At 36.7% G+C, this 16,175-nt stretch overlaps 1 protein-coding gene across 6 annotated transcripts in view; it reads left to right on the top strand.

Annotated features, from left to right (window-relative positions):
• Positions 1 to 14,923, top strand: part of pcdh7 (protocadherin 7) — a 142,005-nt gene extending 127,082 nt beyond the window's left edge. For 2 of the 6 annotated variants that reach the window (XM_015378827.1, XM_015378825.1), the window contains exons 3-4: positions 9,553 to 9,571; positions 10,737 to 10,877. In XM_015378827.1, coding sequence (XP_015234313.1) covers positions 9,553 to 9,569 — 17 coding nt within the window. In that variant the 3' untranslated portion in view covers positions 9,570 to 9,571; positions 10,737 to 10,877. Of the gene's footprint in view, positions 1 to 9,552; positions 9,572 to 10,736 lie in introns of all 6 variants that reach the window. The other 4 variants (XM_015378823.1, XM_015378822.1, XM_015378824.1 and 1 more) reach the window with 3 other exon arrangements.
• Positions 14,924 to 16,175: the final 1,252 nt, after the last annotated feature.

Genomic DNA, 16,175 nt, shown 5'->3' with positions numbered 1-16,175 from the left:
TCTATAGTGTAATTTTTGGCTATTATATGCCTATAATAACAATGAATAAATCTCCAAAAATACAGTTTGGCCTATCTTCCCAAATTAAGAAAAAAAGAATGTTAAGACTGTAAATATACAGTCATACGTTTATATAACAATTTTTTTTTTAATGTATTTATTACTGTTTTCAAGGCTGTACTTTAAAATATGAAATTGTCTAGAGCTGTTCTAAACAAAATTTATTTTTGTTTACACTTGTGTATACAAAATGACAAAATAAATCTGTCTAGGTCATAAGTAATTATTGGCTTTTATATTCTTATAATAACAATGAAAAATCTAAAAAAAAAAATATATAGAGTTTAGCACATTTTCCCAAAGTAAGAGTTGTAGTCTGAACTAGATGAGGTTATCTATGTTTGGAGGCACTACAATGATCTATAGCATAATTATTAACTATTATATGCTAATAATAACAAAGAAAAAATCTTCAAAAATAAAGTTTGGCCTATCTTCCCAAAGTAATGATCCAGTGTAGTATGATCCAGAAGAGCTATCTATGTATCCTACAAGTTTGGAGGCACTACAGTGACCTATATTGTAGTCATTGCTCATTTTATACTTATTCTAATAATAAAATAGAGGTGCAATTTGTCATTTAGGCTTTGGAAATTCCTCAGAAAAGTATTATTTTCAAATTCAATAAATGTGACGTATCTGTGGGTTTTCTAGTGTTAAAAAAAATGAATTAACCCCTCACAGTGGCACTATAAGCATAACCATATTCCACACGCTTGCTGCTCTTGTCTGCCTTATCAGTTAACACTGTGGGCTTGCCTTCGTGTCTGCGGCTGAAAATGGCAAGCTCAGACACACGCAACGGAAGCTCTTTACATCGCCAGCGTAATGTAAGATTGGCTGCAGTGCAAAAACCGGCCGTTGGTGTTGCTATGTACGTGTGTGTGTGTTTTGTTTAGCCATCTGAGTGAGATCCATTTTTTTATTTTACCAGCAAAGTGAGGTACTGTTGTTATAAATTGTGAAAATTATCCTCGTCCTCACAGGCTATTTTGCAATGGGTTAGGTATTAAGAAAAAGGTGTTCATTTAGTTAAGTTTAAGGTTAAGGTGATGGATGCATTGATAATGTTTAGGTTTAGAGTTATTGTCAGGGTTAGGGAATAGAAAGGATTGAAAAAGATGGAAAATCAATGGTAGTCTACATGTTGTCCTCAATACACATAGCAAGAGGAGAGGATGTTTGTGTGTCTGTGTGTTTGGGGTCTGTGTGTAGTAATGGGTGTGTGAAAATGAGCCGAGACCGCCATGTTGTTTATCGGTAGCTAGCAGCAGCGTTGGATGTGTGCATCACGGCAGAGCTGCTGGTTTTAATCCTTGTGGCGCTTCTGGAGTAAAGGCTCAGCCCCGCTGGAGAAAGCACACATAAGGATGTGAGTGAGGGGTGACACACTACTCCATCAAGGAATTCTCTTTTTAAATGGTAAATGAATTACATATGCAATGATGTAAACAGGAGATGATGAAGAGAATAACGCAGAGCGCGATATTGTTAAATCTTAAAATGTTTTTGTTGCTCTTGCACCACATAATGCAAGAAGTATTTTTGAGAGCTTTTGTTTCAGTAGCATTAGGAATGTGTGGCAGGAAGCCAGCCCTATCCCATCATTCTGTTCAGCAGGACTGGATGAGTCACTGTGCTCTACTGCTCTCCAAATAATCTTGCTGTTCCTTCATTGTATATATGACAGTAGGTCACAGTAGCTCTAAGGATTCATTCTCTTTCGTCCGTGTTCATATATCTATATACAAACACATAAATAAAAAAAAAAACGACCTCAAAAGTTGATTTTTCTCACTAATGCTGTATGTGTAAGTGTAATGTATCAACCAAAAATAAAATGTTTTTTTTGTTTGTTTTTTTGTGATAGATTTGCACAAAGTATGGGATAATTGTGAGGTGGGGGAGAATTCTTACAATTTTTTTCTCAGTAATTAACATTTGTAAAATACAGTTTGCTGCAATATCTATAAATAAAATCTAGCAGTACCTACTAAGTAGGTCCTACTTCCTTCAAAACTACACAATGAGTAAATATAATCTGAATGAAATTTAATCTTAATATAATCCACCTGTTCTGTGAAGTTCTTGATCTTTTTTAAAATACAGTTAAAAAAATGTATAATAAAGGCCAGAGAATCATGTGTCCCAAGTATACAACTGTGGAGAAGATTAAAGCTTTAATATTGTGGGTTAAATAAAACAATATTCAAAAAGTTTTTTAAATCTGACAGAATCTAGAGCAGGCGTCACCAACAAGGTGCCCGCGGGCTGCAAGGTGCCCCTCAGGGGCCTCATGGGGTGCCCACAGCATCTGAAAACACCACAACTCACCAGAGGACTGAGATTAAAATTTTTATTTTATTCTGTTGCCCTTCTTTATTTTATAATTTATAGAGCATTTCATCATTTTAATAGAGCATTTCATCATTTTAATAGAGCATTTCATCATTTTAATAATACTGATATTAAAGTATTTATAGAAATTTTTAAATGACAATGTCATAAAGGAAAATAGGAGTTAAAAGAAAAAATAAATATATGTTTATTATGTATGAAGTTTAGGTGGATGGCTGATCCTTCCTTCCTTCCTTCCTTCCTTCCTTCCTTCCTTCCTTCCTTCCTTCCTTCCTTCCTTCCTTCCTTCCTTCCTTCCTTCCTTCCTTCCTTCCTTCCTTCCTTCCTTCCTTCCTTCCTTCCTTCCCCTGCTCTAGAACATCTAAACAGAATCTCACTCAGAGCAGGCCTTTGTATCAACAAAACAGTTTGACGTGAAGAGTCCTTCCTGCCAAGCAGTTTAAATCAGTTACAAGTTTAGCCTTGCTTGATGTGCCCCATGCACTGTCCACTTTAAGTCTAAATGGGTATCTGTAGAAGAATTAAGTAGTTGTTAGGTTGTTAAACCTAATAACAAAGGAGCACAGCAAACCCAGTTTTGTACATTTATTTCTCTGTGATTTTTTATTCCTCGTAATAAACATTAAGACATTTCATTCATATAAGTGTTCTGGTCAGCTGATACCAAAATAGAACATTGTGGTTTATATAGAAAATGCTTTTGTGGTATAAAGGTATGAAAAACTATAGTAATGACTTCATATTGTGAAGAAGTTAATAATGGATGGAGCTAATTACTAATTATTGCAGAGAGTAGTTTTGCAAACAAAATACGCTGTCACTAAGTAGAAATGCACCACAAACTTCAAAAGATGTATTTTTAATGCAGAAAACCTGAAAAAAAATATATATTATTTTCTTTTTATGAACCGTTTTGGGTTCATCGCTGACATAAACCATTCTCAAGGTTGTCGCTATAAGACGACAATACGAGAAAGAGGTATAAATGCTTTTAAAAAGCGCTGTATATAACGGAAGTCGTCTGCAGTTGAACGTCTGCACGCAAGAAGAATGAACACAGAGCATGACATGCAGGGCCACTCTATTTATGAGGTCTGCTTCAGTGGCTCATTGTTCGAATTGAGCAAGGAGAAGTAGAGACCCCCAGAGTCCGAGGACATGTTCGGAGGGTACGGAGAGTGCAAGCTCGATTTGATAATTGGCTGAGAGATTGTCACCAGAATGAAATTATGCTAGTTAATTCCTTCTCAATTAATTACCTCAGGAGCAGACCACAGTACATTCATTATGGCAGAAAGAGTACTGTCCCTGCTGAAAGGGAAAAGCAGCCATATCATATCCATAATGCCTTCTTGCAGTGTCATTGCAGTGCTTGTTAGCGTATGGCCCAGAGGCCAAGGGAAAAAAGGGGGAAAATGGAAATGATGTCATAACCCAGTCTGTCTGAATATAGCCCACAAACCTGTGAAGGCCTCATTTATATGCTTAATCTGCTCACTTCCCAGAAAGTCAGGTAAAAAGAGGTGGTCAACACAAGATTTTATCAGGGCTCTGTATCGTTTTTCTTGCACCGCTTTTCCTCTCAGTTTTCCCACCACACCCATCTTGTGCCTCTCAAGGCGAGGTGGGGGGGTTCCAGATTATTCACTTAGCTGCGTTTGCCAGGTAGTAAATACTTCAAGAAGCTCAGGAGGCAGGGAATAGATCAACTGCTGCCACACTCAACAGCATCCTGCCAGCTGGCCCATAAGACGCATTGCTCGAGAAAAAAAAAAAAGGAAAGAAGTGATTGTAGCATGGGAAGATATATTGAAGAAGTGTAAATGTAGGTCAAGTAGGCTCATGAACAGAGCATGATTTGCATAAAAGACAAATGATTATCTTAAGATCTACAATTAGGAGATACAGAAAATTGGCTTGGACATGCTCGTATAATCTAAATGCCCTTCTATTTACGACATTTGAACTTTGAGAAATAGGGGTTAGAATTTTTCCTCTGTGCGACTGATAAAATCTCCTGCTGCTGATGTTAATGCTATCAATAAATGCTTTTCCTAGCAGGGCGCTCTGTTTTCAAAGGTCATTGCTCCTTAGTGCTCTGCTTTTGTTCAAAACCCCCAATCCACCCAGCCACACTATCAGTGCATCTCTTCCATCCTTCCTTAATTGTCTGCCAAACATCTCAGCTTGAGAAAGACAAATATCGCCTTTTCCTGTAGATATTGTTCTGTCTGAAACCGCCATCACTGTGTTAATAATTTAGCACCTATTCTGTTTCTGGCTGCTCCTTTCTCCCAGGAAACACTTCCTCCCTTGCCTTCAGTTTCACTGCTTTGCATGTTTTTATCCTCTTCCTTCTTTTAAATTCCACCACAATCACCTACAGTCATATTTACCAATGCAAAGCTTTAGCCCGCATATCAGTTGTTGGATGTTCTGGACATTTTAGTTGTGATGCATAGCCACAGGGGTTTTTGTAAAGTAAGGATGGGAAGACATGCTTTCAGACCTAAACTCGTGGCTAGTTACTATCAAGTTTTTATATAGGTTGTTGTTACAGGAATAGATTGGATGTGTTAAAGTTTTCTTCTGTAAAGTCATGGAGTAATAGTTCCCTTACCTGCATTGGACAGACATATTATCACAGAAGTTTGTAATTAAGTGAAAAGAGTAAAATGTATTACAAAGAAATAGACCATGGGAGACTCGCGACTTGTGCTAGCCTGAAAACTATTATTGTTCTGATATTTTGTGTTTTTCTTAGTCCTACTTTTGAAGTTCCAGGTACATGTTACTTTTAATCTGGTAAAATTTAGAAAGGAAAAAAAAGCTATTTCCCACAAAATACTGTTGCTGTTGTTTTTCAGTTGTTTAATTTCTTGCTCTAAAGCTATGTTACCTGAAGAGTGTAATGGACAAAAAAATAGATAAAATAATTGTAGAATGTTTTTTCTATGACTTCTATTAATAAAAGCTGTATTCCGTGCCTTAGATCAATGCTATATACATGTACATTTTTGTCAAATCCTCATAGGGTTTAAGGTGGTTATATGCCAAATTGACCCTGTGTTTTAGCATATTTACGCAATTCATAACTCAGTGAAATTTTATCTTTCAATATGATACTCTATCATTGGATATCTAAGTAAATATACTTTACGTAAGACACTGCTTCATGTTTTGTTGCTTCTTTTTCCAGCTGAATATATTTATTTTTAGCTTTTATAACTATGAGTTTTATTATATGAGTTAGTATATTTTTGTTCTATAACGTAACTTTTATTTTTATCACAAAATTGGATTTTATACTTAAAGAAGTTAGAACATATGCTTCAAATCTGATTTGGAGATATGTCTTGGACAGAATTGGTTTGCAGTATCTAGTTCACTGGCTACTTTCATGAAGAAATATCACATGTATCTTCTTCCAGGTTTACAAATTACTTTTTTTTTTTTCATTTCCATCAAGACTGTGCTCCATTATGGTTCCAAATTGAAATCATGCGGATGGTGTAAATGGAATTTGGAGGTTAAAGTGTTTTCTTTAGCCTTCCTAATATAGCTAATATGATAGAAGCTTATTAGATTGAGTTTGTGGAGAAGTGAGCGGCGCCTTGCATCTGGCTGCATACAGGAACTCTCTGTTTGACTCATAATTCAGTTGTCAACAGGCTAAATTAAGGACTTCAGTTCTATGATGTTAATATGTGAACGTCTAGGAGAACATGCTCTCAATATTGTGTTTTAAAACAGAGGACCTTGTCTTTTATCAGTTCTATTTATCACTAACCTTATGACATTTTTTCATCCTGTTTTTCTTATGTTTGTAGTGTCACATTTTTTCCCCCTCTTCTCTACTTTTCGCTGGTCTCTTTAAGGCAATGTGGCCAATGACGGCCTACAGGCAGCCATGTTGTCTACTTTACTCAGTCTTCTGTTTCTTTCCTGACCCTGTTCTACTCACCACACACGCACAGTCTTCTTTCTGGTGTCTCTTTTATACTTTCCCTTTGCAACCCCCTTTTTTTCCAAATCAGTTATGTCCTCAACGTTCTTCTTTTTGCTCTGACCCCAATTTGCTGCCCAGTTGAGAGTGGTGTCTTTAAGAGAAATGCAATAGAGGCAAACACATAAAGACACATGCTGACAAATCATCTCCATTCCGTTATCTGCTTGCTCTCCTGTTTTTTTTACCTTCTTTTTTATTCCACTCCTAATCTCTCCTGTCTGTAATGTATATTCCCTAGGTTTTTGGGTTGAAATTGCTGGCAGGAAGTGAGAACGTTCACGGATTGAAAAATAAGCGGTTAAGAAATTAGACCGCTGGTGATGGAGATTAGATGCAGACTGGCAGATGAACTTGCTGACACGTGGCAGTGAAAAAAACATGCATCTCACGTCTGTGAAACAAACAGACACAATGAACTGTAACTGCTCAGCAATGTTCAAACAAAAACAGACATAAGCATCTAGTATATGCCTTGGAGCAATAACAGCCTAATCCTATATGTTTATTTCTCTAAAGCACTGCACCATCTTTGCAGATATTGTAAACTTGACTTTAAGATGTATTTCTACCCAGGAAGAGGTTTTCATTTATTCATTTATTTTTTATGATTATTTCTTTTACTGGCCAAGGTACCATTGGTAAACTTGTCAGCTGATGGTGGACTACCTGAATAAGCTAGCTAAGGGAAAACAATGCAGACACTGGCCTACTTTTTTCAGCCTTTCCTACACAATGTCTCTTTTCTATAGTTGTCCTAAAATTGTTAAATGAAAAGAGAACACCACTCAACCACTGTAGCAGTGTTTTTGATTTTCAAATCATAATTTCTCCCCCTCTCTGTGTGTCCTAATGTAAGTGGCCTGTTATTTGCCTTTAAAAGAGATGTGCTTCCAGGGATGAGGAGAATAATAGTGTTCTACCAACCCTTTCACTTTTTTTTGAAGCCATGGTCTTCCTAAAAATACAGACAAATTATTGGGAATGTAACCTAGGAATGAGGGGCCTGTTATGTTTTGCTTTCAGCATTACTGCTAGGCTAACCCTGGCGGACTGACCCACTTGTATTGTACCTAGTTTGAGTGGACTTGTAAAGACCTTTATGAATACAACAAAAGCCAAATATTGTGCTAAGGATGCTCTGGGGGCTTTTCTCGAAGACATTCCCTTCTGTATTGATTTTAGAATTGGGTGCTGTAAGGTCTTGTGTTAATGCATACATGTATACCAATGTATACATTTTTCTTTTAAGATATCAGTTGGCTTCTGTCAGTTGATTGCATTTTAAATATTTCTTTTTTACTTTTAGATTTAAAGTGCTAACCATATTTAGCCATCTAGAGGCAGCTAGTTCCTTATTTAAAAATGCTAGTCCTCCTACAATACCTGGTGAAGTTACTATCTTACTTACAGCGGATAAACCTCTCCATTTGTATTTTTGTTTTCATAGTTTGTCATCGATAGTCAAGTTAAAAGTGTTATTTGTTCTTTTTGGTAAATAAAATAAAAACTATATATTAAATATGTTTTTTGTGATCAAAATCAGATTAGATAGATTAGAAATCTAAATTGTGAGATTTTTATAACCTGTAGTTTTTTTCTCTAAACCTAAAATGTCCCATTACTTCTCTTGAAAAATAACATGTACTGTATGAAAAAATAACTGAGAATAATAATATTAATAATACAAATTTTGCTTGTTTGTTTATTACATTCTGATCCAAATTTTTGAAACACTTCTCATCACAAACAGGTAGTGATATTACAAGTGGGATTAACTATATGGTTTTCTTTTATTTTAAATAGTTTTTCTTAAAATAGAAATCAGTTTGAAATCTGTTTAAAACAAAATAAGATAGAAATTCTTTATTGGGAATTCTTTTTCAGAACAAATTCAAGTAATAAGTCTAATGCTGTCATTAGTCAATACAGGTGGGAACATCTAATGAACCAAAACATGCAAAAGAACATTTCAAACAACACTAGATCTACAGTAGAATAAGATGTGGAGAATGATCTGCTGTATCTATGATATTGTCTATAATTGTCTGAAACATCTTATAGGAGCTGGAGATGTTTAATTATACTAACACTACTTAGAATAGGTGCATGCAATACCATGCTCTAGCAAAGTCAAGTGTCAACAATAATGATCTGAACTTAGATGGAAAGAACAGTGGAAAACATAAAGAGAGAGAGAGAGAAAAAATATGACTTTTTAGGTTTCAAATAGCTGGCCAATTCATTTACCCAGTGGGGAATCTCCTCAATTTTGCAGGCCTGCTGAGTCAGTAGGAAATCACTTTTCTATCAGAGTGCACAACATGCAGAGAGCTAGCTACCTTACCTATGAGTATAACTGTGGAAAGAAGCAGAGATGGGGTTCTAAAGGTTGCTTGTCTAGGCATGCTTCCTTCTTTGTCTGAATACGATTAGAGGTGTGCAAATTTATTAGAGTTTCAGGAGCAGGGCATATATGGCCCCCAAGAGAGATTCTGTGCATTGTGAGCAGCCTGACGGCTCAATAGCTGAAGTTAAAAAACATAAAAAAAGGAGGGGGGGCAAGGCAGTGTGTTCTTGCTATCCACTTGCTATCTTGTTGACGGCCTGACTTGTCAAGCTAAAGCGGAGAGAAAAAGGCGGGAGAGGCATGCTGTGATTCAAAGCCACACTTGTCATTCTCATCACATCAGCTGCCATATTAATTGTCACTGCAGTCATATTTTGTTTGTTTTCTTCTTGCCTCCCTTTTCATATATATCTATATTTTAGGTTTTGAATAAGCTAATCAGCCAAAAAAGTGTTTCAGTAATTAGGGGCCATAGTGTTCTAATAGTAAGCAAAGATTCAAAGTAGCAGGGGAAAAAAGAATGGCACTCTTGACATAACATTTACATTTTATCTAGTAATACTTAAATACTTAGTGTGAATGAACCTAGCTGAATTTCCTTTCCCTTTTCCTGTCTTCTCTTACTTTACTGTTCTTGTCTTGGCTGTTTTATGTCCATAGTCCTCATGTGTTCTTTAATTTTTTTGAATTCAATGATGTGATCAACAAATCTTTTCTGCCCATTTCATATTCCAGAAAAAAAATAAATAAAATTGATTTATATTTGTTTCTTTTGCAGGAGATAAAGATCATTAAAAGTAAGCTATGGTCCAAACCCTTTTGTTTTTTGTTTGTTTGTTTGTCTTTTGAGCCAAGGCATGCTCGATTTGGTTTGTACTGATCCTCGCTTTTGCTTGATTATATTTTTCCATAGTTTGCATCATAAAATCATCAGCACATGGCATCGCAGCACTCCCCCTAACTCCTCCAGCTATGTCTAATTTTAAAGGATTGAGGCTGTGGGAAAGACTACCTTGTTTCTTCCTTTTTTTTATTAAACGAATGGTCTAAACTATCTGCACCCTTATCAGCTTGAAATATGTATCTCACATTCCATGATCTGAGAGAGAGGCTAGCGGGTTGTCCTGGCAAAGCATCATAAGCACATAATTTACTTTCTGCAGTAATGCAGAGGACGTTGCTAATCTAAGACTAGCACTAGGATAGGTAATCGGTAAAGGCAACCTAATAGTGGATTTAAGAGGATATATGAGTGCTTGAGCCTCTTAAAGCTATTAAGCTACTTAGATGAGAGCGTGATTGTCGTTTGTCAATCAGCCAAAAAGAATCATTTGGAAAAGAGCAAAACAGGGTGTTGGTTGTGTTACCATCTGGCACAAAGTGAGCATTCCTGGTGGATCTTAAATCTTATATGATGACAAGTTGAAAACGCCAACTGACCTCTCCTCCTTCTTTCCACCACTGTGCCCCAATCCCTTCCCTTTTGAGCACAAATGTGTTTTAAAGCATGGCATTATTTCAACTCTGATTCATGTCACAGTTTTTTGTTTCTTTTGTTTACTAATTTATTTTAGTTTAAGGCTTTTGTTGTAGCTAGTAGCGTCTTCTATTCATTGTTGTTTTTGTTTTGTTACTCTTGCTATCATGGGGTATGGGTTCTGCATGAAAGTAAATGCAGTTTTGTTTGTGAGAGCTGTGCTTTATTAAGTAGTATTAAGACAGCAGTAAACATGTGTGCTTAACCATTATGACTAGTATTATCTTCTTTTTTGCCCTACTTATCAACATTTAGATGTGATAAAGACCTCATTAGGGGAGAAAAAACACACAAAATTAGTTATATAAAATATGTAACTAATTACATATACCACAACAGTAAAGTAAGGTCATAATATAAATTGGTTAACATTGTTTATATAAATAGTGCTCATAAATACTTTTCTTCTGTTTGTCTTTCTTTAGACTCCCGGCCCTTGCCTGACGTAGCCATGACTGGCAAGTGCACCCGGGAGTGCAACGAGTACGGCCACTCGGACTCCTGCTGGATGCCTGTGCGCACGTCGCCCGAGCGACGGCCGTCTAAGTCAACCACCAACCCCCAACAACAACCAAAGCTTTCCACTTTCATGACCGGCAATGGTAGCAGCGGGAGCAGCAGCAGCAGCAGCGGGAGTGTGGAGCAGCCAGGTAGCCAAGAGACCCTCGCCATGGCTGCCATGGCCAACGGAGATCCCGCAGCCACGCACATGATGGGAGACCGCAACCGAAACCTGCTAAACAAGAAGATGGCCTCCTCCTCTTCTTCTTATGAGGCCTTTGGCTCTCCGTCCTATGGCTCGCCAGGAGGTGGCGAGGAGATGCTGGGCCACCCTACCGAGGAGATCCCCCTCGCACCAACTGGAGAGTACAAGCCCACGTCCTGTGGAACTCTGACACGACGGGAGGTGTACCTGTAAGCTCGGAGCTTTCCCACAACACCAATGGCATCATAATGTATTGAGAAGGATAGTTTCTTACCCGTACTGATTGCTGTTTTAGAAGTTTTTTTTTGTCAGCCACCCAAACTTCGACTAAACCTCTCCAAAGACATTAAAGCTACTCCTTAACAAAACCTCTGAATAGACAGAACTTTTTTTTTTCTTTTAAAAGTGCTAATTATGATGATGACCTGGCAGAGAAGAGGAGGAGAACCTAATGGTGGGTCTCCCTGTTTGGAGACAGTCTGCTGCCTGATAGTCCATCTGTAAAGCTAATAAACTCATTTTAGACATACAGCACACGCATGACTACTCCAGTATTCCCGACAGAAGGAACTACTGTTTTTAAACATAACACTGTACAAATACGCCAATTTCTTTCTTCCCCTTGTCTTTTGTTTTCTGGAAGTAAAAAGTACTTAGAACGTTTTGACTTTGGAGTCTGTCTTGATTTAGCCTTTTTTTTTATAATTCATAACAGTCTGGCCAAGATGCCCTTTGGCTACACAAAACAACTGTATACTGTAACCATACTGGCTGTAGAGGCATTCATCTTTAGAGTGCAACTGACTTGCAAATCAACACCTGGCTGAAATTGGGTCATATAAGGAACTGGAAAGACTAAGCTTTAAAAAGAACTCCATCATCTTCACAACACTGATACTCTTGTGTAAGAACACAATGGACACTCCTGGCTGGACTAAAACTCCACTGAGACAAATGATGAACTTGTAATGATTGACACAAACCCGTGAACAACTTACGCAAGTGTCACTCATTGTAAATAAGCATTCGAGGATAGCAACAGAGCCAGCAGCTCCGTCCCTCAACTTCTGCCCTGCTACCTTTACACAGTCTCCTGCTGTTTTATCTTTTGATTCCGAAGTTTGGGACAAATCCCATCCTTAATGATGCAAGATACTTTATGTCTACAATCACATTCCCTTGAAAGCATGGTTTATTATCAGATCACCTTAGTAAGAAGATTATACAAACTGGTGAGTTTAACTGTGTTTATTGGTTCCAAGTTGGGTTTAGCACATAGTTTTGGCAAGATATTTAAATTCTTGATATGCATTTGAAGTCTGTAGCTGTTGAGAGTTGAGAATATATGGTTGAGTTGGAACTGGAAAAGTTAACGGAAATGAAATGTCTTACTTTCATTTGTGTGTGTGTGTGTGTGTGCGTGTGTGTGTGTTAGGACAGCAATAAATATCATAAAGTAAGCGTGGCAGATACCTTGTTTTTCACTCTTCGCTAAAAAGCCTTCAAGATTACACAACGCCCATACATTGAAATCCTTTAAGCGCTTGTAGCTGTTGCTTTATTTTACACTGAATGTAAAATTGGCTCAGTTAGCGGAACAATCAAACAAAACAAAAGCAAGTTTTAAATATGTTTGGAGAAATTTTGCAGTTGAAGTCAAACCAAAAATTCACAAACAGGACGATTACCCGCAAATGAAAAAGCTTTCTCTGAGAACTTTGCTTTAAGTATGCATTACTTGTTTTGTGAAGGAATGAGCGATAAGATTGTGATGTCTCAACTTAACAACCCATACAATCATAACCCTACTATTTCTACAAATGTCTTTGAGATTTTGTGCCTCCCTGTTTTTTTTCTTTTCTATTTTTTTTTTTTTTTTTTGCAGCTACAGAGGCACAATACTTACTGTAATTAAAAAAGAGATGCAATGAAAGCATTGTTTTGTTTTTTTGTATTCAAGCAAAACCCCCCTTTGGTGCAACCAGAGGTGTTTTTACAGTTCTTTCTGAAAACCAGCTCTGGCAATCTATAGTCTGTAAGTACTACTCGTCGTTTGAAAGAAAGTGCTCCTAATACTTATCAACTGTATACATGAATATTTACTTTTTACTGCACGTTTACTGGCAACTTACACTTAAAGGAAGTAAAAAAAAAAAAAAACAAAAAAAATGCAAAATAAAATGAACAAAATAAAAAAAAATGTTTCTCTTGTAAACAGAAGCCCATCTTGTTGCTTGCATTTTACCCATGTAATGCGACTTTGTACACCAATTACGACTGATCTGTTTTTTTTTCTTCCACCCATGACCAAATTCTACAATTATATCATGTCACAAATTATTATTTTTTTATATATATATATAAAACGGCTGTATACCATTAGAGTAGACCATTTGTCATGTATCTTATTGTTTTAATCCGTTAAATAATAAGTCACACAGTTGCAGATAGAATTGTGCAAAAGATTACGACGATGTACTGTGTTTCACTTTTTCTTTTCCTTCTTTATCTGGTGCCACTTTGTATATTGCGAGTGCTTCTGAAAAAAAGGGGGAAAAACAAACAAAAATAACAAAACAAAAAAAACAAAAACAAAATTTGAGTGAATGCAAATATGCAATTGTGCCTTTTATACCAATTGGTATGATTAAATGTTGGTTTGGAATGGTGCATAAATAATCACACTGACAAGGAGATGGGGTTGGCATTTAAGCACTGAAAGTCATCTGCATATCTTTGATGAAATCCCATGATGTCAAAGATTTTTGTTTCTGTTTGTTTTTTTTTTTAAAGGATGACTTGTCAAATAACAGTGAGCTTTTAAGGTTTAATAATTTAAAAGGCTGTTCTTCACACTGAATCAGTTATATTGTTGAAACACCCATTCCTTAGTGCATCCTTAGTTTATTACTAAATAAATACAGGTACAGGTGCAATGTTGCTTGCTGGTGGAAAAGATCTATTGAATTTTTTGTTGTCGTGTTCCGCTCATGTACATGTGTGACAGCAGAGGTCAAGTAACCTACTTTGTGCATGAAACAAAAGCTCTAGAGCCGAATCTACAAGGTAGAGAAAGTTGGTAAGGGAATGAAAATTCAGAAGTACATTTGATTGCTCAAAAGTCGAGGGGATAAAAATGCTAATACGATGGTTTACTAGAAAGAAAAGATAGGGAGAAGGGAATAGGAGAGGCCTGCCAGAATGCATACCTCAGGATATGTTGTGTGGAATAAAACATACAGGTTGACAGAGCTTGCATATCTGTAGATGATGGTGATGAATACTTGTCCTACATATGATTTTGCTGGAGGATATGCTATGATGTTGTAATTTTTTATAGTTTTTTTATATTTCAACATCAGATAAAATGAAAACAGAGCTTCTGACAGGGTGTAAACGAAAATACATGAAAGGAAGATTGCTATACATGGGCAAAAACATCAAAAACAATCTACTCTACATCTTTTCTGAGAAATGATAGGTTCAGTGTTTCTCTTTTTGGTTTGATACACTGAGGCAACGGATATCGAACCCAAGATAAGAGCAGGTGTTGAGATTCTTTCACATTTCACACGAAGCATGAAGCTCGTCTGCCTGAGGTGTGCGTTCAGCGGGTGCTCTCGTCTCTGTTTAAAAAAAACATTCACAGCGTGTAATGAGATTTGTAATATTACCCATTACTATTTGTCCTGCGACATGGATGTTGATATAGAGAAATTTGAGGAACAAATTTATCATCGTTTAATATGAGTCACTATGCACGCAGCTTAGCTGAACATGGCAAAAGTGTATTGAACGCAAGTCCACTTCTATTTATGAGATATTTTGCATAATTTAATTTGCTTTTGTACAGGTTTGTGTAAATAAATTGCTTGTCATTTTTGTCTCTGCAGAAATTAAAATATAACATGTTAAAACAGTTGCCGTGTCTGTCTTCTATTACTTTAGTGTCTTTTTTACTGTAACTTCAGAATATTTATGATCTGATTATGTTTTGTAATCATCTCAAAAATGTAAGATCATTATTGGTTAATGCCCAGTCCCCTCTGGATGATTCCCAAGAAATTCTAATTACCATCATTAAGTAACTTAGGTAATATTTTTGGGGTCATCTGTTTTTTTGTTTTGTTTTTTAACTGGGGACACCCAGATATAATTAAACACATCATAATGAGCTATTGACAGTTCTCAGGAACTGTTCTCATCCCCTTTTCTCAGTAACCACAGTAAAATTCATAATTCAAGGAAGGCAGAACAAAACATTAGACTCTAGAGGTTTAATTAAGATCAGTAAAGGTCAGTGTTTAAGGAAAGAAGCAAAAATGGTCTCTATTTAAAGTCTGAAGTTAAAACTAATAATGAGAAAAGAATAATTGTTGAGTCCAAAAACATTTTTCAGTTTCAACACAAGGGGGCTCTAGTTATTGGTTACACTCACTGATCTCTATTTATTCACTGGATTGCTGATTGTCTGAAAAAAGTGAAGCCACCGTCCGCCATGCTGGTACTCCCTACTCCCATGGAGACGCGCAGTAAAAATGCCCACATGTGTAACATTTGGCTGCAAAAACAAGCAGTTTGCCGGTTTTGGAAAGTTGTCTCACAGGTAATTTTAGTGGATGTACTGACCAAAAAAAACCATAAGATGAGAAATAAATATAAAAATATATTAGATTTATGTATTAATCACTAGATTTATGAGATTTATGTATTAATCACTATAATAGTTATAGCTTCTGCCTATTTGGTTGGGTCAGAGATTCTTGCCAGGCAGACGAGCTCCGAGCCAGCTCCCATGCCAGATGACGAAGAGAGCACATCCCCTCAGTCATGGTCAGAGAAACAGGACCACACAGGCCAATCTCCAGCATCTATAAACAAGGGTGTTGATGGAAGCAGCACAGCTGATGTTTCTTTCCAGGATGGCGTCAAAGCCAAACAGGAAAAGACGAGGTAAAGCTGCTCTGAGGAAAAGCAGACAGAGCAGAACTTTAGAGATTGAACTAACAGATTCTGCAGAATAGGAGAATAGAGAGAGAATGAAGCAGAATGATGAAATGGGGGTCCCTATGTCTTCCAAAAGTCTAAACCTATAGCAGCATAACTATAGAGATAGAACCTGAGCCACCCTAACTATAAGCTTTATCAAAAAGGAAAG

The sequence above is a fragment of the Cyprinodon variegatus genome, unplaced genomic scaffold (genome assembly GCF_000732505.1).
Source record: "Cyprinodon variegatus isolate N-32 unplaced genomic scaffold, C_variegatus-1.0 Scaffold179, whole genome shotgun sequence".
Taxonomy (NCBI): Eukaryota; Metazoa; Chordata; class Actinopteri; order Cyprinodontiformes; family Cyprinodontidae; genus Cyprinodon; species Cyprinodon variegatus.
Note: the sequence above shows the minus strand (reverse complement) of the source record. Positions and strands in the feature narration are given on the sequence as shown.